This window comes from Panulirus ornatus, chromosome 62 (assembly GCF_036320965.1).
Source record: "Panulirus ornatus isolate Po-2019 chromosome 62, ASM3632096v1, whole genome shotgun sequence".
Lineage (NCBI taxonomy): Eukaryota > Metazoa > Arthropoda > Malacostraca > Decapoda > Palinuridae > Panulirus > Panulirus ornatus.
This window is the reverse complement of record NC_092285.1, coordinates 12,827,155-12,851,964: the sequence shown is the minus strand read 5'-3', so window position 1 is coordinate 12,851,964 and position 24,810 is coordinate 12,827,155. Positions and strand designations below refer to the sequence as shown.

Genomic DNA, 24,810 nt, shown 5'->3' with positions numbered 1-24,810 from the left:
CAAAAGTTGATGTCAGCCACTGTTTAAGGGTTAAGTACAGGTTTTGAATTTCATTTTTTACATTATTTTTTTAACTCGGAGCAAAAATCAGGTGAAACAGAACTAAGTAGTAATATATATTCTAAACTTCAGCAACTGTTTTCCTAATGTTAGAGTTCATTTTTAACTCATATTCATTACTCACCTCATAGGGTGACCCAGTAAAGAACTTGGTAAGAACTTACCTTGGAGACGACTTTGCATCAAAGCGAGTAGTCCTAACTGCAGGATCTGTAACCCAAGATGATCGTGGCCTTCGACAATTAATTGCAGCAGGATGCTTTCATGCAGCAGTCAATCTTACCACACAGCTACTTACAGTGTATGGTCAGGGGGAAGGGAGAGCTGGTCACCCAAGTAAACACACTGCACACTCTATTCAGGTAAGAAAGACAACATTAAGTGGTATACTAATGGATAATTACTGTAAGTGTGATAAAAAAAGATACAAGAATCTTTTGATTTGTGCTGTTTCCTATATCTCTTTGAAACACTTGGTGGAGGGATACATAAAAAAATGCAGGTACCTGTCATCCAGGAATACCCTTGGCAGTCATATTATCCAATAAATATTTTTTATCTCTTCCCTTGGTGCTGGAGTCATGTAACATGCATTTCTGTACTCTTTTTGTGCCGGTCATTCATCAACTCTTGGATCGTTTACATACATCAAACTTCCATTATGTATTTTGCCTTTAAGAAATCTTTTGCGTTTCATAGGCTCATGCTTCTAAGTTCTTAACTATGCAGTAATGAGAAACAGAGAAGTTTCATGTATATTGCTCACAGATAAGATGTTATCCAGTACTGTTCTTTTAGGGTTTTATATGAGTACAAAACCTATATATTTGTACTCATTCATTTGCTCCAGGACTATCTGGAAATTTTAGGTGATGCCTGACGTCATTCTTACAAATCCTAGATATACCTATTTCTCTGCAAAAGTAATCACTTGTCCCCATTTTTGATATGGGATTTCACACCTATCTTAACTTTAGTTGACCTGAAAAGGGCGTTGTTTAGCTGCCTTTTGCTAAAGTGAAGTTGAACAGTGTAGTTGAGAAAAATGTGCAGGCAGTAGGGATAGAGGCAAATAATTATGAAGGAACTGTACTTTGTAGAAAAAGATTGTTTAAGCCTTTAGACAAAGGCCCTTATTAGTTTGAAATGAAATATTAGTAGTCTAACACTTCCTATGAAAACTTTATACAAATTTTAGAATTATTTCCTTTTTTGTTTGGTTGTTAACCTACCATATGTGAATCATCGAATCATCTAGCACAGTGACAAAGAGAAAAAGGAAAAAACAAATGTTAATAGAATAAGGTAACTACAGATATGCAATATGCTTTGTTTGATCATTAGTTGAGTGCTTAAATATTGGTTTTTACTGAATGGGGTGTTATTTGATTTTGTTGCATGAATTCTGTCTGTATCTCTGAGGCCTTTTCTCTTTGGGAACTCCCTTATGGGGGTTGCCAGGGCAAAAGATTCCCCATAACCATTGAACTCTAGTGCAGCTTCTTAGCCTTTAGTGCCTCATTTTTAACGGACCACTGGCAGTGGGCAACTCTAGCCCACTGTTTTCGGAGGCTTCTGCCTAATGTTTACACTAACTACTACCACTTGAATTTTGAAATGTAACAGCAGAGATAGTGTAAAGTAATCACATATCCTGTCAGTTTTTTTTACAAGATACTGTTTGTTCAAACTTAAAAAGAGTTGGGTTGGTTGTGACAAATATTTTTGTATTGGATACAGAAATGTTTTTTTCATATATAGTGACTTACATGGCTTGGGCAAGACATGCCCCAATCAAGGCTATCATGGATGAAAAGAAAAAAAATGAGATTAATCTGGGCTCTGCAGACCTTGTTCTGAAAGGCAAAAAGGGGGGAAGACATAGAAGAAAGAACTTCACAGCTTCACTTTTTAAGGAAAGTAAGTGGCATCATACCTTGGTCACCATGTGGCTGGTCTCCACACAAAAACTATGTGAAACAGCAACCAGATGTATGCCTTTGGTCCAAACTTTTGTAGTAGGAATGCATTCAGACAGCTCATGAGAGCATTGACCAGAATTACACCTGTAGAACATATAGGGCAGGAACATTGCATAGGACTGGAAGGGATAGTTAGAGTTAGGTGAATCCTTGATGATTATTGAAAAGCTTCTGATTCCACCCTTATTGATAGAAAGGTGAATAAAAATCCATGGTGTTTTGAAATTGAACAGAGGGAAACATGTGGAGTAGAAGGTTTTAACAATTAGATTTTCTTTTAACAGTTTTATATTTCTCCAAAAGTAATGCTGCCTATGAGCAACTGTGGTTACCCACATGATTGTAAAACTAGTGCTATATTTTGATTTTAGTTGCAGATTCTTTGTTCATTTCCTTACCCCCTCTTTTATTTAACACAGCTGTGGTTTACAAGAATTGCATTACTCATCAAACTTCGGCGGTTTTCACTCGCAGAGGTGGAGTGTCAGTACTTTGGGGACCTAGATGCCCCAGATTTATACTTTGAATTTTACCCAGAGCTTTATGGAGGCAGAAAAGGTTCTATGGTGCCATTTGGATTTAGGTATGTATATTTTCTGCACTTAATAGTTCTTTAAGAACACATGGACTGTCATTTTAGAGCATTTGTGCTAATCAGTTTGGATCCACTAGTTCTAAGAGAATTACTTCAGAGTGGCTAAGTGAGAGTCAGGGGTCTTATTTCAAAATCTATAGATTTTAGAAAATTTGACAAATGGACCTCTCATATTTTGATATGGGGTCTGACATGGTTATGGAAAAGTAGTCCAAATCTTTTTTGGAAATTAACAGATCAGACCCCAGGTGAGCTTACAAAAATTGCAACAAAAAGTGTGATAGAACCAGCTGAGGAAGTAGTTGTTATGAATGATCTTTTTCCAGTGATAAAGAATGGTTCTGGATGGTTTTTTTTTTTTTTTAGATATGATAGTTTTAAAATGACCTCTGTGGAAAGTGTCCATAATAATTTGGAGAGAGTATGTGGACCATACTTTGAGTCTATAAATGAAAGAAGTGTATTAGTATGCTCTGATTCATCCCAAGATGAGGAATTATGGCTTCTTTAGATGCATTGCAGGGAAACAGCTACATAATGTTGAATTTTATGACTAAAACTTTCTAGAAGGCATGAGATACTTACAAGTCAAAACTTTTGCAAGCAGCATAACTCAGGCAAAGTCCATGCTAGTTATGAGTCTTATGCCACTCTGTTCCTTAGATACTGAGAAACAGATTTATAAAGTCACATAAGATGGGGGATTTCAGATAGTGCCTCAGGTTATATTGAAGATTGAAGTGTTACTCCCAGTGGTGGATAATGGATGAACAATAACAGTAGAGAAAGCAGTTCTTGATTGTCTGTCATGTTGTACAAACAGTATAGAAGTACTGCTAATGAATCAGTACTGATCTTATTAAGAAGACTTAATATTTCAGGTTGATATAGTTTGTAGTATATGAGATATTGTTTTTCACATATTGGTTGTTTATAACATTACCAGGTGTTATCAGACTCTGCTTGCTCAAGGTTACACAGCAAGGTTCTATCATTGAGAGTACAGTCGTTGTCAAAGAACTTTTCACTCCAAAAGAGTACATTTACCTGGTACCAGGAGTAGTGCAGTCCAGGGCTGTGGGAGCCTATAGAAATGTCCTGGGTAACATCAGGACTGTTTAATGGAAATTAGTTCTGGGGTAATTAAAAATATGTAACGTTACCATTTCAGATTATTGGTGGCAGAACTTCCTCAGCACTTAGGGAAACACACTCAGGCTTTGGATCGCCTTAGTGCCTTGATGAAAACATGTAACCAGGTAAGTCAGTCAGTGAAGTGATTCTTGTCTGTGATGTAATAACTATATTTGATAATTCACCTGCTGCCATATTAGACATTGGTTATTCCAGTGAATTTTTTTTGTAGGTATTAAACTTCGTTAACATGGAAAACTAAAGAAGCTTCACACGAATATAGTCAAGAAATTTCAGTTGATCCATTTTGGGTAAATTGGTATTTGCTGACAAAGATAGTAGCAACTAACGTTTATTTTTTTGTATGCTTGATTGCTCCTCCTGCATTAGCGAGGTAACACAAGGAACAGACATAGAAAGGCCACATTCACCCACATCCATTTCTAGCTGTCATGTGTAATGCACCGAAATCACAGCTTCCTATTGACAACCAGGCCCCACAGACCTTTCCATGCTTTATCCTGAATGCTTCACATGCCTTAGTCCAGTCCATTGATAGTACATTGACCCCTGTTTACCACATCTTTCCAATTCACAGTGTCCCGTGCATGCTTATCACCTTCCTGCGTATTCAATCACTGACCGCTTAAAATGTTTTTTACTTCATCCTTCCATCTCGAGTTTAGTATCCCTATTTTCCTTATTCCCTCCACCTCTGACACACACACATCCTCTTTTTCATCCTTTCCATGTGTCCAAACCATTTCAGCACGCCCTTCTTAGCTCTCTCAGCTATACTCTTTTATTATCACATCTTTCTCTCATTCTTTCATTATTTACTCAAACCATCTCACACAACATATTGTCCTCAAACATTTTATTTTCAACACATCCAGCCTCCTCCACACAACCTTATTCACAGCCCATGCCTCGCATCTGTATAGTATTCTTTCTACTATACCTTTGAACATACCTATTTTTGCCTTCCCTCATAATGATCTCTTTCCACACATTCTGCAGCACTCCCATAAGCTTTGCCTCCTCACCCACCTACTTCCATGGTTGTGTTTGCTCTTATCTCCACTCCCAGGTATCTAAAATACTTCAAAATACAGCTATATTAATTTTTGTCTTGCATGTTCATTTAGAATTTTCATCATTAGTTTTTGTTTCCTGTTGCAGAAGTGGTCAGTATCTTACCAGTCATTATTTAGCTTGAAAGCCATGGTGTACTGCTGACCTACAGTGCTGCAAAAATAAATGTTACCACAATCATCATTGCATGTAGATGATTCTGGGCTGTTATACGCAAACACAATTCTCTCAAACTATAATTTTAGAACTAATCGTTTTATGAGCAATAAAACTTTAGGGTATGTACTGTAATTCATTGATTTAAAAAAAAAATGAGTCAATTGCAGATATAAAGAATTTATGCTACAAAAATTTTCTTGAAGTTTTCATACCTGTAGGTGAATCTTATTTCTTTTTCATATTTGTTTACTATTTATTTTACAGATCATTGAAAACCTAAACAGTGGTCTAAGCGAGGATGGAAGTAACCTTGAGATGACTCCCAACATGCGGGATGACTCACTGAAACTTTGGCGAACAAGAAGACAGAGAGTCATTTATTCAATTGCAAACTGTGCTGTCAGCCTCAAGGTAAAAAGTGTTCAAAAGTTATTTGATGCAGAGAAAGGACATATGATGAAACAGTTACTACAAAACTGTTCTCTTCTTTAGTAGAGGAAGAAAAATATTTTGGGTAAATGAGATGTGGGATAGAGTTGGTATTGTAATTTGTGTGTAGGAAGGTGAAGTATGTAGAAAGAGTAAAAGGGGAATGTAGATGGAAACTGCATGATGCAGATAGTAATGTTAACAAATGATTAGGAAAAGAATGATGTTCTCAAGGGGAAAATGCAGCAGGTTGAACTTTACTAAGAAGATAGAAAGAAAAGATAGTTAGGGAACTACAGAGAAAATAATCCATTGGGCTGGCCAAAGAGTGAAAACAGTTGAAAGAACTGAAATTTGAGGTCACTCAGTGATAGAATGAAAATGAAGGATTGTTTTAAGATGGATTCATGGGAATGTGAAGTAGCACTGAAAAGAAAGAAACAATTGAAAGGTGTTTGTAGAACATCAGATTTTCTACTCCATTTGCTATTATCCAATGTATAACAAAGTGGCCTCCACAGATTCCTACACTGAGGAAGTTCTGTTATTTACCAGTTAACCTTAAATCTCCTTTTATATATATTGCAAATGTTGAAGGGCTCTACATGCTAACCATGATGCATTCACATGCCACCCATGATGAGCCTGCATAGGTTCAAATCCTGGTAACAGAAATTGGTCTGTAGTCAACCCAGCTTTTCATCCTCCTCTAGCTTAGGCTAGGGTATATATGTATATATATTTTTTTTTTATCATACTTAGTCGCTGTCTCCTACATTAGCAAGGTAGCGCAAGGAAACAGACAAAAGAATGGCCCAACCCACCCACATACACATGCACATATACATACCTATACATTTCAACATATACACACATATACATACACAGACATATACATATATACACATGTACATATTCATACTTGCTGCCTTTATCCATTCCCATCATCACCCCACCACACATGAAACAGCACCCTCCTCCCCCCGCGCACGCATGAGGTAGCACTAGGAAAAGACAGCAAAGGCCACATTCGTTCACACTCGGTCTCTAGCTGTTGTGTGTAATGCAGCAGAATCACTGCTCCCTTTCCACATCCAGGCCCCACAAAACTTCCCAGTGTTTACCCCAGACACTTCACATGCCCTGGTTCAATCCATTGACAGCAGTCGACCCCAGTATACCACATCGTTCCAATTCACTCTATTCCTTGCACGCCTTTCACCCTCCTGTATGTTCAGGCCCCGATCGCTCAAAATCTTTTTCACTCTATCCTACCACCTCCAGTTTGGTCTCCCAGTTCTCGTTTCCTCCACCTCTGACACATATATCCTCTTTGTCAGTCTTTCCCCACTCATTCTCACCGTGTGACCAAACCATTTCAATACACCCTCTTCTGCTTTCTCAACCACACTCTTTTATTACCTCACATATATCATACCCTTTCATCATTTACTCGATCAAACCACCTTACAGCACATGTTGTCCTTACCTCACATATATCATACCCTTTCATCATTTACTCGATCAAACCACCTTACAGCACATGTTGTCCTCAAACATCTCATTTCCACCACATCCACCCTCCTCCATACAACCCTATCCATAGCCCATGCCTCAGGAGGGTGGATGTGTTAGAAATGAGATGTTTGAGGACAATATGTGGTGTGAGGTGGTTTGATCAAGTAAGTAATGAAAGGGCGAGAGAGATGTGTGGTAATAAGGGAGGTAAGTTTGAATGGAGAAAAACTGGAGGAAGTAAAGTGTTTTAGATATCTGGGAGTGGATCTGGCAGCGGATGGAACCATGGAAGCGGAAGTGGATCATAGGGTGGGGGAGGGGGCGAAAATCCTGGGAGCCTTGAAGAATGTGTGGAAGTCGAGAACATTATCTCGGAAAGCAAAAATGGGTATGTTTGAAGGAATAGTGGTTCCAACAATGTTGTATGGTTGCGAGGCGTGGGCTATGGATAGAGTTGTGTGCAGGAGGATGGATGTGCTGGAAATGAGATGTTTGAGGACAATGTGTGGTGTGAGGTGGTTTGATCGAGTAAGTAATGTAAGGGTAAGAGAGATGTGTGGAAATAAAAAGAGCGTGGTTGAGAGAGCAGAAGAGGGTGTTTTGAAATGGTTTGGGCACATGGAGAGAATGAGTGAGGAAAGATTGACCAAGAGGATATATGTGTCAGAGGTGGAGGGAACGAGGAGAAGTGGGAGACCAAATTGGAGGTGGAAAGATGGAGTGAAAAATATTTTGTGTGATCGGGGCCTGAACATGCAGGAGGGTGAAAGGAGGGCAAGGAATAGAGTGAATTGGATCGATGTGTTATACCGGGGTTGACGTGCTGTCAGTGGATTGAATCAGGGCATGTGAAGCGTCTGGGGTAAACCATGGAAAGCTGTGTAGGTATGTATATTTGCATGTGTGGACGTATGTATATACATGTGTATGGGGGTGGGTTGGGCCATTTCTTTTGTCTGTTTCCTTGCGCTACCTCACAAACGCGGGAGACGGCGACAAAAAAAAAAAGAAAAAAAAATATATATCCTATAAACGAGATGGTATTGAGTAGGGCATTCAGTTGCTAGTTCTAATTCCGCTAAAAAGAAAATTGTAACTTCAATGAGAAGTCATCTTCATTGAGTTTGTATCATCGTTAGCAGATCTTACATTTATATAGTGTCATTGATAACCTTACCCCAAAGGAGCTTCCATGTGAAGCATAATTTCATTGCTGTAGGAGCCCCATAAAAAGGATCCTAGGGTTGTCTCTCAGTATTTTCTTTCATGCTTGTTCACTTTCTCACCTTAGCAAGGTAGGTTTAACAGCAGATGCTTGAGACTTAGAAGAAAATCCTTAATATGTGTTACTTAAGTGATGTATCATTATTTGCTTCAGTAAATTTTCCATCTTTGTCAGGACTTTCGTTTGGCTGGAGGTCTTCTGGAGCAATTAATACAGGAAGATCCAAATTCTGCCGCTGGCCTTTACTCTGCACTAGGCCGATTGTGTTTACAACTGGGTGATGTAACTGCAGCTCAGGTGATGAAAGTTACTTTTATCAAATTTTATTCAGTAATCAGTTTATGTGTAGCCTCAAAAGTGCATATCATAGTCTCAAGTGATTAGACTTAGCAAAAAATATATCTGACTTTTGGTGCTTAGGAATTATATCTATGCAATGTTTACCATAGATTTTTTTCTTCAGGACACGTTCAATCACTACTTAGAACACACGGCACCTCCTCCACATCATGATCCTGTTCAAGGCCTTTTGCACTCTGCATATATTTCTATTGCGCAGAATGCCTTTAAGGATGCCTCTGAGATTCTGCAGCAAGCACACAAAATCAACCCCAACAATGGACTGGTAAGATTTGTAATTATCTGAAGTTTAAAGTTCAGAGCACATTAACTTGTCAGATTTAATTTCTTGCTGTTTTAAGTCATTAGAATTCCAAGTTTTATTGGAAATAGATGTTTTTAGGATAAATTCAGTAACAGAACAGTCACTATGAATTTTTTTTTAGGGGGGGTGATGTATTATTTGGTTACCTTGCAAAAGGTAACTCACTTAAACCAATGTTTGCATTCACCTCAAAACTCTGTCATCATCTTAACTTGAGAAGTGACTCCAGCCAGCCTGCATCCCCTTATAACACTAAATAGTCAACCACTCCTACTCGGTAAAACTTCAGTCACACTAGGTATCACGTACAACACATTCACTTCCTACACCTCCCACATCAACCAGAGACCCTAATCACCCTAATCAAACCAAATGTCCTCAGATCACTTACTATCAAACTCACAGGCAACAGTTTAGAGAGGAAATAGAATCTGTAAGAATTCATTGTAATCATTTCATCCACCCTGTCAAAAGCAAATATAACAAAGCTGTAAATTACACAAAAGAGAACATTCATAACAGTCACTGGTTAAAGCTGTAAATCACACAAAAGAGAACATTCATAACAGTCACTAGCAACCAGAAACATCCTCTTACATTGCAAGAACCTAAGTTACTCATTTACACTTCTGGCATTTTCATCCAGTTGTTCTTTGGAAATACACACTTTCACATCCATGAAGAAATTTTTTTTTCAATTATTCCTTTCATATGTAACACTTGACAACACTTAACTCACACAGCTCATTCTGCGTAACTCTAGATATTCCCATGGTGAGCACTAGGCACAAGCCCTGCCTTTTGCTAAAATGGTAGGAGCAGTAGATAGAAGTAGTAGGAAGGAGCATTCGTTAGAAGTAGTCATATGGAACATTTGGTAGAAGCCTCTGTAAGGACTGCACTGGAGTTGCCCCTCTATCAGTGGCCTGTTAAGAGTGAGCACTAAAGGCTAAGAAGTGGCACTGGAGTTGTTTATTTATGGAGACTTGCTATGGTCATCCCTTTGAGGGAGTTCCACCTGGAACAGGCATCAGAGATATAGATAGATCATGTGCTGTATACATTAACCTGCACTTTGACCCAGAAACTTTGAGTATCTCCCTCTCTTCTTCCTTGAAATACATGTATCAGTATCTACTTTCTCATTGCTATCCTCAATGAACATTTCCAAATACCCAAACTCCTCCAAAAATTGCAGTTCTCTGCCATTTAGACTAACTGTATGTGAACTTCCAGTCTTTTCTAAAAGAGAACTTTTTTTTTTGTACTGCCAATTTGTTCTCTACTTCCTGCTGCTATGTAGATTCTCTTCATTTTCTCCATGGTTGCTCTACATTCCTTTGTTATCTAAACCTCACGTACTGCCTCTTCTACAAATACATTAAATATCCATTGTAGCATTACAGAAATGACTCAGACTTTCTCTTGATTGAATGAGCCAAGAACAATTTTGTTTTTTTTTAAATTTCTAGGTGACATTCAGTTGTTTTAAAATCATAATTTCTTCCTTTTACAGGTCATCAACAATTTGGGAGTGTGCCTTATGTACACTGGTCGGGTCAGCGAAGCCATCAAGTTAGTAGAGGGTGCCGTCTTTTCTCAGCCAGAACGATTTCTCCATGAGGCAATAGTTTTAAACTTAGCCACTATGTATGAACTAGAATCATCCAATGCTCACCAAAATAAATTGAAGGTACTTTCTCTGATTGCACAACATAAAGGGGATTCCTTCAATGTAGCAGCTTTGAAACTTCAACCTCAGTAATTACTTACATGTATTTATAAATGATACCCTCCTTTACCCCATTCTCACCCTTGTAAGATCCTTTCTTGTGAGAAGGGCAAGTTAGTCTGTGGCTTTTAATGAGAAAGATTATCTTTGCTCTGAGGTAACCATAAAGGATAACACCTCATTAGCTATGCCAGGCCACTGACTCGAGCCCTCATCTTATAGGATGCGAATGCAGGCCATGATTATAATAAAGGTAGATTGTTTTTGAAAGTATAAAGATTTCATTCTAAGTACTTTTAAATGCATTTCATTTCTAAAAATACCATAGTTTCTTTTTATTTCATAATGTATTCTGTCATCATTGATACTCCCCTCCCACTTCCACAGGATAGTTCAGGTACACAGCGCTTCTGAAAACCACTCACACGTCATCCTCAGCCTTTGCTTAGTGTGTTAAAGTGGAAATTGGATTCCTGTTTCATAAATTGCTTTTTACTTCAGACTATTTAACATTTCCTTACACAAAATGCTTCCATTGCATCCAATCCCTTGCAATCCACCTGAAATAACCCAATCCCTAACCAATTCACTTGATATACCTGACCACCTCTTCTCTGGCCTATTCCTCCTTATACTTTTTTCATTGTTATATACCTTCTTGACGTACTTATCATATTCCTTACATTCTTCAGGATCATATCATTTTCAAATACTTCCATCTGTGAGTCTTTCCAGTTATTTCATTCCATGTTTCACATTTTCTTCTTTCGTTGTCTTTCCTCTTAATTCCAATTATATGCAAGGTGATATCTCTCCTACTATTATTTTGAACTTACCCAGTCCTATATACACTTGGGCTTCACATCAATACATCAGCATTATGACAAGTGCTGCTTAATGCGAGCTTCTTGTAGACTCTATGTTTAACTTCTTTCCATTCACCAGAGCCCTCAGAGCACTTCTGGTTTTCCTCACTTGCATGACTTTACTTTCATCTTTCTCAGTACCATTCATATTAATCTTTAGTCCCAAGTATCCAAACTCATCCAAAACTAACTGGTCTGTCATGCAAACTACCTTTACATTCTGGTCTTGCATACCTTTCAAAAAGTAGCATCTTATATTACTCCCATTTTAATACATCTTATGATTATTATCTACCTGATGGCCCTAGGTAACACTTCCTCCCCTCTTGTTTTTTTTAACCTCCCCTCTTTTTTTTTTAATTTTCCAAAAGAAGGAACAGAGAAGGGGGCCAGGTGAGGATATTCCCTCAGAGGCCCAGTCCTCTGTTCTTAACGCTACCTTGCTAACGTGGGAAATGGCGAATAGTTTGAAAAAGAATATATATATATATATATTTTTTTTTTTCCCCAAAAGAAGGAACAGAGAAGGGGGCCAGGTGAGGATGTTCCTTCAGAGGCCCAGTCCTCTCTTCTAAACGCTACCTTGCTGATGCGGGAAATGGCGAATAGTTTTAAAAAATATATATATATATATATATATATATATATATATATATATATATATATATATATATATATTCTTTTCTTTTAAACTATTCGCCATTTCCCACGTCAGTGAGGTAGCGTTAAGAACAGAGGACTGGGCCTTTTTTGGAATATCCTCAAAAAAGAAAGAAAAAAAAAACGAGAGGGGAGGATTTCCAGCCCCCCGCTCCCTCCCCTTGTAGTCGCCTTGTACGACATGCAGGGAATACTTGGGAAGTATTCTTAATCCCCTATCCCCAGGGATAGTATATATATTTCTTTCTTTTCTTTTAAACTATTCGCCATTTCCCGCGTTAGCGAGGTAGTGTTAAGAACAGAGGACTGGGCCTTTTTTGGAATATCCTCACCTGGCCCCATCTGTTCCTTCTTTTGGAAAATTAAAAAAAAAAGAGAGGGGAGGATTTCCAGCCCCCCGCTCCCTCCCCTTTTAGTTGCCTTCTACGACACGCAGGGAATACGTGGGAAGTATTCTTAATCCCCTATCCCCAGGGATATATATTTTTTTTTTTTTTTTTTTGCTTTGTCGGTCTCCCGCGTTTGCGAGGTAGCGCAAGGAAACAGATAAAAGAAATGGCCCAACCCACCCCCATACACATGTATATACATATGTCCACACACGCAAATATACATACCTACACAGCTTTCCATGGTTTACCCCAGACGCTTCACATGCCGATTCAATCCACTGACAGCACGTCAACCCTGGTATACCACATCGATCCAATTCACTCTATTCCTTGCCCTCCTTTCACCCTCCTGCATGTTCAGGCCCCGATCACACAAAATCTTTTTCACTCCATCTTTCCACCTCCAGTTTGGTCTCCCACTTCTCGTTCCCTCCACCTCAGACACATATATCCTCTTGGTCAATCTTTCCTCAATCATTCTCTCCATGTGCCCAAACCATTTCAAAACACCCTCTTCTGCTCTCTCAACCACGCTCTTTTTATTTCCACACATCTCTCTTACCCTTACGTTACTTACTCGATCAAACCACCTCACACCACACATTGTCCTCAAACATCTCATTTCCAGCACATCCATCCTCCTGCGCACAACTCTATCCATAGCCCACGCCTCGCAACCATACAACATTGTTGGAACCACTATTCCTTCAAACATACCCATTTTTGCTTTCCGAGATAATGTTCTCAACTTCCACACATTCTTCAAGGCTCCCAGGATTTTCGCCCCCTCCCCCACCCTATGATCCACTTCCACTTCCATGGTTCCATCCACTGCCAGATCCACTCCCAGATATCTAAAACACTTTACTTCCTCCAGTTTTTCTCCATTCAAACTTACCTCCCAATTGACTTGACCCTCAACCCTACTGTACCTAATAACCTTGCTCTTATTCACATTTACTCTTAACTTTCTTCTTTCACACACTTTCACACACAAATCCTGGGAGCCTTGAAGAATGTGTGGAAGTCGAGAACATTATATTGGAAAGCAAAAATACAATGTTGTATGGTTGCGAGGCGTGGGCTATGGATAGAGTTGTGCGCAGGAGGGTGGATGTGCTGGAAATGAGATGTTTGAGGACAATGTGTGGTGTGAGGTGATTTGATCGAGTAAGTAATGTAAGGGTAAGAGAGATGTGTGGAAATAAAAAGAGCGTGGTTGAGAGAGCAGAAGAGGGTGTTTTGAAATGGTTTGGGCACATGGAGAGAATGAGTGAGGAAAGATTGACCAAGAGGATATATGTGTCGGAGGTGGAGGGAACGAAGAGAAGTGGGAGACCAAACTGGAGGTGGAAAGATGAGTGAAAAAGATTTTGAGTGATCGGGGCCTGAACATGCAGGAGGGTGAAAGGAGGGCAAGGAATAGAGTGAATTGGATCGATGTGGTATACCGGGGTTGACGTGCTGTTAGTGGATTGAATCAGGGCATGTGAAGCGTCTGGGGTAAACCATGGAAAGTTGTGTGGGGCCTGGATGTGGAAAGGGAGCTGTGGTTTCGGGCATTATTGCGTGGCAGCTAGAGACTGAGTGTGAACGAATGGGGTCTTTGTTGTCTTTTCCTAGTGCTACCTCGCACACATGAGGGGGGAGGGGGAAGGTATTTCATGTGTGGCGAGGTGGCAATGGGAGTGAATGGGGGCAGACAGTGTGAATTGTGCGCATGGGTATATATGTATGTGTCTGTGTATGTATATATATGTGTACATTGAGATGTATAGGTATGTATATGTGCGTGTGTGGACGTGTATGTGTATACATTGTGTATGGGGGTGGGTTGGGCCATTTCTTTCGTCTGTTTCCTTGCGCTACCTCGCAAACGCAGGAGACAGCGACAAAGCAAAATAAATAAATATATATATATATATATATATATATATATATATATAATATATATATATTTCTTACATTTTTCATATGTATATATATGTGTGTGTGTGTATGTATTTATATATATATATATATATATATATATATATATATATATATATATATATATATATATATATATATGGTTGTTTAATTTGTTTATGGATGGGGTTGTTAGGGAGGTAAATGCAAGAGTCCTGGAAAGAGGGGCAAGTATGAAGTCTGTTGGGGATGAGAGAGCTTGGGAAGTGAGTCAGTTGTTGTTCGCTGATGATACAGCACTGGTGGCTGATTCATGTGAGAAACTGCAGAAGCTGGTGACTGAGTTTGGTAAAGTGTGTGAAAGAAGAAAGTTAAGAGTAAATGTGAATAAGAGCAAGGTAATTAGGTACAGTAGGGTTGAGGGTCAAGTCAGTTGGGAGGTAAGTTTGAATGGAGAAAAACTGGAGGAAGTAAAGTGTTTTAGATATCTGGGAGTGGATATGGCAGCGGCTGGAACCATGGATGCGGAAGTGGATCATAGGGTGGGGGAGGGGGCGAAAATCCTGGGAGCCTTGAAGAATGTGTGGAAGTCGAGAACATTATCTCAGAAAGCAAAAATGGGTATGTTTGAAGGAATAGTGGTTCCAACAATGTTGTATGGTTGCGAGGCGTGGGCTATGGATAGAGTTGTGCGCAGGAGGATGGATGTGCTGGAAATGAGATGTTTGAGGACAATGTGTGGTGTGAGGTGGTTTGATCGAGTAAGTAACGTAAGGGTAAGAGAGATGTGTGGAAATAAAAAGAGCATGGTTGAGAGAGCAGAAGAGGGTGTTTTGAAATGGTTTGGGCACATGGAGAGAATGAGTGAGGAAAGATTGACCAAGAGGATATATGTGTCGGAGGTGGAGGGAACGAGGAGAAGTGGGAGACCAAATTGGAGGTGGAAAGATGGAGTGAAAAATATTTTGTGTGATCGAGGCCTGAACATGCAGGAGGGTGAAAGGAGGGCAAGGAATAGAGTGAATTGGATCGATGTGGTATACCGGGGTTGACATGCTGTCAGTGGATTGAATCAGGGCATGTGAAGAGTCTGGGGTAAACCATGGAAAGCTGTGTCAGTATGTATATTTGTGTGTGTGGACGTGTATGTATATACATGTGTATGGGGGTGGGTTGGGCCATTTCTTTCGTCTGTTTCCTTGCGCTCCCTAGCAAACGCGGGAGACAGCACCAAAGCAAAAAAAAAAAAAAGAAAAAAAAAATAAAAATATATATATATATATATATATATATATATATAAGAGGAGAAAGAATACTTCCCACGTATTCCCTGCATGTCGTAGAAGGTGACTAAAAGGGGAGGGAGCGGGTGGCTGGAAATCATCCCCTTCCTTGTTTTTTTTAATTTTCCAAAAGAGGGAACAGAGAAGGGGGTCAGGTGAGGATATTCCCTCAAAGGCCCAGTTCTCTGTTCTTAACGCTACCTCGCTAATGCGGGAAATGGCAAATAGTATGAAAAAAAAAAATATATATATATATATATATATATATATATATATATATATATATATATATATATATATATATTTTTTTTTTTTTTTTTTTTTTTTTTTTTTATACTTTGTCGCTGTCTCCCGCGTTTGCGAGGTAGCGCAAGGAAACAGACGAAAGAAATGGCCCAACCCCCCCCCCCATACACATGTACATACACACGTCCAGACACGCAAATATACATACCTACACAGCTTTCCATGGTTTACCCCAGACGCTTCACATGCCTTGCTTCAATCCACTGACAGCACGTCAACCCCTGTATACCACATGACTCCAATTCACTCTATTTCTTGCCCTCCTTTCACCCTCCTGCATGTTCAGGCCCCGATCACACAAAATCTTTTTCACTCCATCTTTCCACCTCCAATTTGGTCTCCCTCTTCTCCTCGTTCCCTCCACCTCCGACACATATATCCTCTTGGTCAATCTCTCCTCACTCATTCTCTCCATGTGCCCAAACCATTTCAAAACACCCTCTTCTGCTCTCTCGACCACGCTCTTTTTATTTCCACACATCTCTCTTACCCTTACGTTACTTACTCGATCAAACCACCTCACACCACACATTGTCCTCAAACATCTCATTTCCAGCACATCCATCCTCCTGCGCACATCTCTATCCATAGCCCACGCCTCGCAACCATACAGCATTGTTGGAACCACTATTCCCTCAAACATACCCATTTTTGCTTTCCGAGATAATGTTCTCGACTTCCACACATTTTTCAAGGCTCCCAAAATTTTCGCCCCCTCCCCCACCCTATGATCCACTTCCGCTTCCATGGTTCCATCCGCTGACAGATCCACTCCCAGATATCTAAAACACTTCACTTCCTCCAGTTTTTCTCCATTCAAACTCACCTCCCAATTGACTTGACCCTCACCCCTACTGTACCTAATAACCTTGCTCTTATTCACATTTACTCTCAACTTTCTTCTTCCACACACTTTACCAAACTCAGTCACCAGCTTCTGCAGTTTCTCACATGAATCAGCCACCAGCGCTGTATCATCAGCGAACAACAATTGACTCACTTCCCAAGCTCTCTCATCCCCAACAGACTTCATACTTGCCCCTCTTTCCAGGACTCTTGCATTCACCTCCTTTACAACCCCATCCATAAACAAATTAAACAACCATGGAGACATCACACACCCCTGCCGCAAACCTACATTCACTGAGAACCAATCACTTTCCTCTCTTCCTACACGTACACATGCCTTACATCCTCGATAAAAACTTTTCACTGCTTCTAACAACTTGCCTCCCACACCATATATTCTTAATACCTTCCACAGAGCATCTCTATCAACTCTATCATATGCCTTCTCCAGATCCATAAATGCTACATACAAATCCATTTGCTTTTCTAAGTATTTCTCACATACATTCTTCAAAGCAAACACCTGATCCACACATCCTCTACCACTTCTGAAACCGCACTGCTCTTCCCCAATCTGATGCTCTGTACATGCCTTCACCCTCTCAATCAATACCCTCCCATATAATTTACCAGGAATACTCAACAAACTTATACCTCTGTAATTTGAGCACTCACTCTTATCCCCTTTGCCTTTGTACAATGGCACTATGCACGCATTCCGCCAATCCTCAGGCACCTCACCATGAGTCATACATACATTAAATAACCTTACCAACCAGTCAACAATACAGTCACCCCCTTTCTTAATAAATTCCACTGCAATACCATCCAAACCTGCTGCCTTGCCGGCTTTCATCTTCCGCAAAGCTTTTACTACCTCTTCTCTGTTTATCAAATCATTTTCCCTAACCCTCTCACTTTGCACACCACCTCGACCAAAACACCCTATATCTGCCACTCTGTCATCAGACACATTCAACAAACCTTCAAAATACTCATTCCATCTCCTTCACACATCACCGCTACTTGTTATCACCTCCCCATTTACGCCCTTCACTGAAGTTCCCATTTGCTCCCTTGTCTTACGCACCCTATTTACCTCCTTCCAGAACATCTTTTTATTCTCCCTAAAATTTACTGATAGTCTCTCACCCCAACTCTCATTTGCCCTTTTTTTCACCTCTTGCACCTTTCTCTTGACCTCCTGTCTCTTTCTTTTATACTTCTCCCACTCAATTGCATTTTTTCCCTGCAAAAATCGTCCAAATGCCTCTCTCTTCTCTTTCACTAATACTCTTACTTCTTCATCCCACCACTCACTACCCTTTCTAAACAGCCCACCTCCCACTCTTCTCATGCCACAAGCATCTTTTGCGCAATCCATCACTGATTCCCTAAATACATATATATATATATATATATATATATATATATATATATATATTATATATATATATATATTTTTTTTTTTTTTTTCATACTATTCGCTATTTCCCGCGATAGCGAGGTAGCGTTAAGAACAGAGTACTGGGCCTTTGAGGGCATATCCTCACCTGGACCTCTTCTCTGTTCCTTCTTTTGGGAAAAAAAAAAAAAAAAAAAACGAGAGGGGAGGATTTCCAGCCCCCCCGCTCCCTTCCCTTTTAGTTGCCTTCTACGACACGCAGGGAATACGTGGGAAGTATTCTTTCTCCCCTATCCCCAGGGATATATATATATATATATATATATATATATATATATATATATATATATATATATATATATATAAGAAAGTTAAGAGTAAATGTGAATAAGAGCAAGGTAATTAGGTACAGTAGGGTTGAGGGTCAAGTCAATTGGGAGGTAAGTTTGAATGGAGAAAAACTGGAGGAAGTAAAGTGTTTTAGATATCTGGGAGTGGATCTGGCAGCGGATGGAAGTGGAAGTGGATCATAGGGTGGGGGAGGGGGCGAAAATCCTGGGAGCCTTGAAGAATGTGTGGAAGTCGAGAACATTATCTCGGAAAGCAAAAATGGGTATGTTTGAAGGAATAGTGGTTCCAACAATGTTGTATGGTTGCGAGGCGTGGGCTATGGATAGAGTTGTGCGCAGGAGGATGGATGTGCTGGAAATGAGATGTTTGAGGACAATGTGTGGTGTGAGGTGGTTTGATCGAGTAAGTAACGTAAGGGTAAGAGAGATGTGTGGAAATAAAAAGAGCGTGGTTGAGAGAGCAGAAGAGGGTGTTTTGAAATGGTTTGGGCACATGGAGAGAATGAGTGAGGAAAGATTGACCAAGAGGATATATGTGTCGGAGGTGGAGGGAACGAGGAGAAGTGGGAGACCAAATTGGAGGTGGAAAGATGGAGTGAAAAAGATTTTGTGTGATCGGGGCCTGAACATGCAAGAGGGTGAAAGGAGGGCAAGGAATAGAGTGAATTGGAGCGATGTGGTATACCGGGGTTGACGTGCTGTCAGTGGATTGAATCAAGGCATGTGAAGCGTCTGGGGTAAACCATATATATATATATATATATATATATATGGCAAGGAAGTTTTTTATGTTTTTTTTCCAATTTTAATGAAAAAACTTTTTTTTGTTTATAAAATAATACTGCTTTCCTTTCTGGACCTCCTTGAGACATCCACCATTCTTTACAGCTCTTCAGCTGATTGAGCTAATAACACAACATGTCTTATCTTCCATTCTGTTCCTCCATGGTTTAGTATTACGCTACTTTCACTACATCTTCCTGCCATCTCATATAATACCTATCCATTTAGAAATAAGATAAACTTTGGTAACATCACACTACTGCGACTCACTTCCACATTTATTTAAAACCACATAGTCACACCACAGATTATTCTTACACATGCACTATTTCCATAATAAAAGCTCTTAGCAGCAATTGCAAGTCTTCCATGCCCACTATTTAAAGTCAAAAACTTCCCACACTGTTTTCTTCCTCATATTATGCCTGTTTTTGTTTACCTCCTTCCAGAATACTATTTTTTATTAGATTTTCATTCATTTTTTCTCCAAAGATCCTCATTCTCTTTTCTTTTACTTACATTTATCATCCTTTTTATGGCTTCTGTTAACACCCTCGTGCACCATGACACAAAAAGACGTCAGTTTCTAATCTCGTTCGACGTGACTGTCGCATCACTCAAAAGAAAAAATAATTGAAAATCTAGTTATTTCGACTGATGCATGAAACTTTTTCATGTAATATCTTGAAGGCTGCTCTCTCATAGTAATCCTTCTTGATTAAGGTATATGACAACCCTTCTTAGCACACATCATAACTCCATTTACCTCCCAGCAGCCAAGCCAGGTGTTGTACACTAGCCCTTTAAAAGTTCTATCTAGTCCTCTCACACTCCTGCCCTCCATTGTCCAGAAATATTTGCCTGTAAAATTGTGTATGTGTTTATTGGTGTATTTTATGATATTTTCACAATGTCAGTGTTGTAACTCTCATTTATGCGTTAACCTTTGCTTGGTCTCAATAAATACCCCAAATTGTGTATAAAAAACCCTCGTCCCTATGTAAAAGTGTTTCAAAATATCAAACCATTACAATGCCCTGCTACATGTGTGCATATAGCCAGCAACTGTCATTTCTCCAGGTAATGACAAACTTGATGATACCTGAAGACGGAGTGAATCAAACTCTAGGTATGAAATTGACAGCCTTTTATATGACGTCAGCAACGAGAAGTATGTGTGTTTTATGGGCTTCTTGTTGCTCTGTCCAGAGTTGTAGGGTTATTGCAGGGCAGACAAGCAGCACAATGCCACATGACTTTCCCCTGCTGCCTCTCCTCCCTAGCGAGGGTCAAGTGGTGTACAGTAGTTGCAACTGGTAAAATCATCTCCCAGCAACAACACCACTGCCCACCCTGCTACACCTCATGCATTTCTCTCAAGCATCTAATATAGCACTAAAAGGTAAGAATGTTATAAAATATAGTTTTATTATATTTGTATATTTCAAAGGTTACATTGTAGTATACTTCCAGTATGTTGTATATCAGTACACTAAATGGATTTTTTTTTTAAATTGTTTTCAGCCAAACTATACTTGTTGGCAAAATTCTAAGACCACCATAACACCTAGAAACTAATACTAACCAATGGAATAATAAAAGAAAATGAAAAACATAATGACAAAAACTAAAAAGAGAGCAGAAAATCTTGGAAAAAAATTGTGGATATTCCATTTTTTTCTGTTTATTAGCTCTAGTATGACTCACATCCAATATCTGATTTCACCAATGTAAATGAAAAAATACCCTTTTTTTGTTGTACCACATTCATTGTGCTTGCTCATTTTTTGCCAGTGAAAACGATTCTGTGTTTACGAAAATTAAAAGGCACAGTTTCACATAATTTTTTTCCTTTTATCACTTTTTTCCTTGTTTTATGTGAAAGCAGTTAGTTTCACATTAAATGTAGATTGTTTCATGTGAAAAAATTTTCCAAGGGAAAAAAATTATAATATAGCATGGTTCTTTTTTGTCAGGTCACAGTTAACCCTGTGTGCGGGAAGGGATCATGTTATTAGTAAGGCAGTGTGCGAGGGTGTTAAGGCTGTATTCTACACTCATAACTCTCCATTTAATGAATCACTTTTGTGGCAGATGCAGTTTCTTCAGAGTTTTCTTTTTCTCAGTGAGCATATTTTGTCAGTCCACCCTAAATGTACCTCTTTTCACACCTTCTATGTAAAGTGCACCAAATCTCCAAGGCAGCCTCAAATAATGTATTCTTAAATTGCCTCCACATCATCTCAACTTTATACTGTTTCAGATCCTCAGAGCTTGTTTTTAACTTGGACATTTAACGTTCATTCCTCAACTTTCTTTTTTTTTTTTTTTTTTTTTTTTTTTATACTTTGTCGCCGTCTCCCGCGTTTGCGAGGTAGCGCAAGGAAACAGACGAAAGAAATGGCCCAACCCCCCCCCCCCCATACACATGTACATACACACGTCCACACACGCAAATATACATACCTACACAGCTTTCCATGGTTTACCCCAGACGCTTCACATGCCTTGCTTCAATCCACTGACAGCACGTCAACCCCTGTATACCACATGACTCCAATTCACTCTATTTCTTGCCCTCCTTTCACCCTCCTGCATGTTCAGGCCCCGATCACACAAAATCTTTTTCACTCCATCTTTCCACCTCCAATTTGGTCTCCCTCTTCTCCTTGTTCCCTCCACCTCCGACACATATATCCTCTTGGTCAATCTCTCCTCACTCATTCTCTCCATGTGCCCAAACCATTTCAAAACACCCTCTTCTGCTCTCTCAACCACGCTCTTTTTATTTCCACACATCTCTCTTACCCTTACGTTACTTACTCGATCAAACCACCTCACACCACACATTGTCCTCAAACATCTCATTTCCAGCACATCCATCCTCCTGCGCACATCTCTATCCATAGCCCACGCCTCGCAACCATACAACATTGTTGGAACCACTATTCCCTCAAACATACCCATTTTTGCTTTCCGAGATAGTGTTCTCGACTTCCACACATTTTTCAAGGCTCCCAGAATTTTCGCCCCCTCCCCCACCCTATGATCCACTTCCGCTTCCATGGTTCCATCCGCTGACAGATCCACTCCCAGATATCTAAAACACTTCACTTCCTCCAGTTTTTCTCCATTCAAACTCACCTCCCAATTGACTTGACCCTCACCCCTACTGTACCTAATAACCTTGCTCTTATTCACATTTACTCTCAACTTTCTTCTTCCACACACTTTACCAAACTCAGTCACCAGCTTCTGCAGTTTCTCACATGAATCAGCCACCAGCGCTGTATCATCAGCGAACAACAACTGACTCACTTCCCAAGCTCTCTCATCCCCAACAGACTTCATACTTGCCCCTCTTTCCAGGACTCTTGCATTTACCTCCCTTACAACCCCATCCATAAACAAATTAAACAACCATGGAGACATCACACACCCCTGCCGCAAACCTACATTCACTGAGAACCAATCACTTTCCTCTCTTCCTACACGTACACATGCCTTACATCCTCGATAAAAACTTTTCACTGCTTCTAACAACTTGCCTCCCACACCATATATTCTTAATACCTTCCACAGAGCATCTCTATCAACTCTATCATATGCCTTCTCCAGATCCATAAATGCTACATACAAATCCATTTGCTTTTCTAAGTATTTCTCACATACATTCTTCAAAGCAAACACCTGATCCACACATCCTCTACCACTTCTGAAACCGCACTGCTCTTCCCCAATCTGATGCTCTGTACATGCCTTCACCCTCTCAATCAATACCCTCCCATATAATTTACCAGGAATACTCAACAAACTTATACCTCTGTAATTTGAGCACTCACTCTTATCCCCTTTGCCTTTGTACAATGGCACTATGCACGCATTCCGCCAATCCTCAGGCACCTCACCATGAGTCATACATACATTAAATAACCTTACCAACCAGTCAACAATACAGTCACCCCCTTTCTTAATAAATTCCACTGCAATACCATCCAAACCTGCTGCCTTGCCGGCTTTCATCTTCCGCAAAGCTTTTACTACCTCTTCTCTGTTTACCAAATCATTTTCCCTAACCCTCTCACTTTGCACACCACCTCGACCAAAACACCCTATATCTGCCACTCTGTCATCAGACACATTCAACAAACCTTCAAAATACTCATTCCATCTCCTTCTCACATCACCGCTACTTGTTATCACCTCCCCATTTACGCCCTTCACTGAAGTTCCCATTTGCTCCCTTGTCTTACGCACCCTATTTACCTCCTTCCAGAACATCTTTTTATTTTCCCTAAAATTTACTGATAGTCTCTCACCCCAACTCTCATTTGCCCTTTTTTTCACCTCTTGCACCTTTCTCTTGACCTCCTGTCTCTTTCTTTTATACTTCTCCCACTCAATTGCATTTTTTCCCTGCAAAAATCGTCCAAATGCCTCTCTCTTCTCTTTCACTAATACTCTTACTTCTTCATCCCACCACTCACTACCCTTTCTAAACAGCCCACCTCCCACTCTTCTCATGCCACAAGCATCTTTTGCGCAATCCATCACTGATTCCCTAAATACATCCCATTCCTCCCCCACTCCCCTTACTTCCATTGTTCTCACCTTTTTCCATTCTGTACACAGTCTCTCCTGGTACTTCCCCACACAGGTCTCCTTCCCAAGCTCACTTACTCTCACCACCTTCTTCACCCCAACATTCACTCCTCTTTTCTGAAAACCCATACTAATCTTCACCTTAGCCTCCACAAGATAATGATCAGACATCCCTCCAGTTGCACCTCTCAGCACATTAACATCCAAAAGTCTCTCTTTCGCACGCCTGTCAATTAACACGTAATCCAATAACGCTCTCTGGCCATCTCTCCTACTTACATAAGTATACTTATGAATATCTCGCTTTTTAAACCAGGTATTCCCAATCATCAGTCCTTTTTCAGCACATAAATCTACAAGCTCTTCACCATTTCCATTTACAACACTGAACACCCCATGCATACCAATTATTCCCTCAACTGCCACATTACTCACCTTTGCATTCAAATCACCCATCACTATAACCCGGTCTCGTGCATCAAAACCGCTAACACACTCATTTAGCTGCTCCCAAAACACTTGCCTCTCATGATCTTTCTTCTCATGCCCAGGTGCATATGCACCAATAATCACCCACCTCTCTCCATCAACTTTCAATTTTACCCATATTAATCGAGAATTTACTTTCTTACATTCTATCACATACTCCCACAACTCCTGTTTCTTATCAACTTTCTTATTTTTATTATTTTTCTGTTCATACTTATAGCCCAGTACCAGCTACAAAAATGTATCCTCAGAGATTAATGGATAAGTTTCTTCATTTTGGTTTTATGTTTCCATGGCTTTGATGTATAAACTTAATAATGCTAT

The 24,810-nt window shown here is 39.8% G+C and overlaps 1 protein-coding gene across 2 annotated transcripts in view; it reads left to right on the top strand.

Moving 5' to 3' along the window:
- LOC139745738 (protein CASP) overlaps window positions 1-10,860 on the top strand; it is a 39,899-nt gene extending 29,039 nt beyond the window's left edge. For both annotated transcript variants that reach the window (XM_071656249.1, XM_071656250.1), the window contains 7 exons: window positions 192-422; window positions 2,462-2,625; window positions 3,809-3,896; window positions 5,290-5,436; window positions 8,372-8,494; window positions 8,661-8,822; window positions 10,378-10,860. In XM_071656249.1, coding sequence (XP_071512350.1) covers window positions 192-422; window positions 2,462-2,625; window positions 3,809-3,896; window positions 5,290-5,436; window positions 8,372-8,494; window positions 8,661-8,822; window positions 10,378-10,626 — 1,164 coding nt within the window. In that variant the 3' untranslated portion in view covers window positions 10,627-10,860. The remainder of the gene's footprint in view (window positions 1-191; window positions 423-2,461; window positions 2,626-3,808; window positions 3,897-5,289; window positions 5,437-8,371; window positions 8,495-8,660; window positions 8,823-10,377) is intronic.
- Window positions 10,861-24,810: the final 13,950 nt, after the last annotated feature.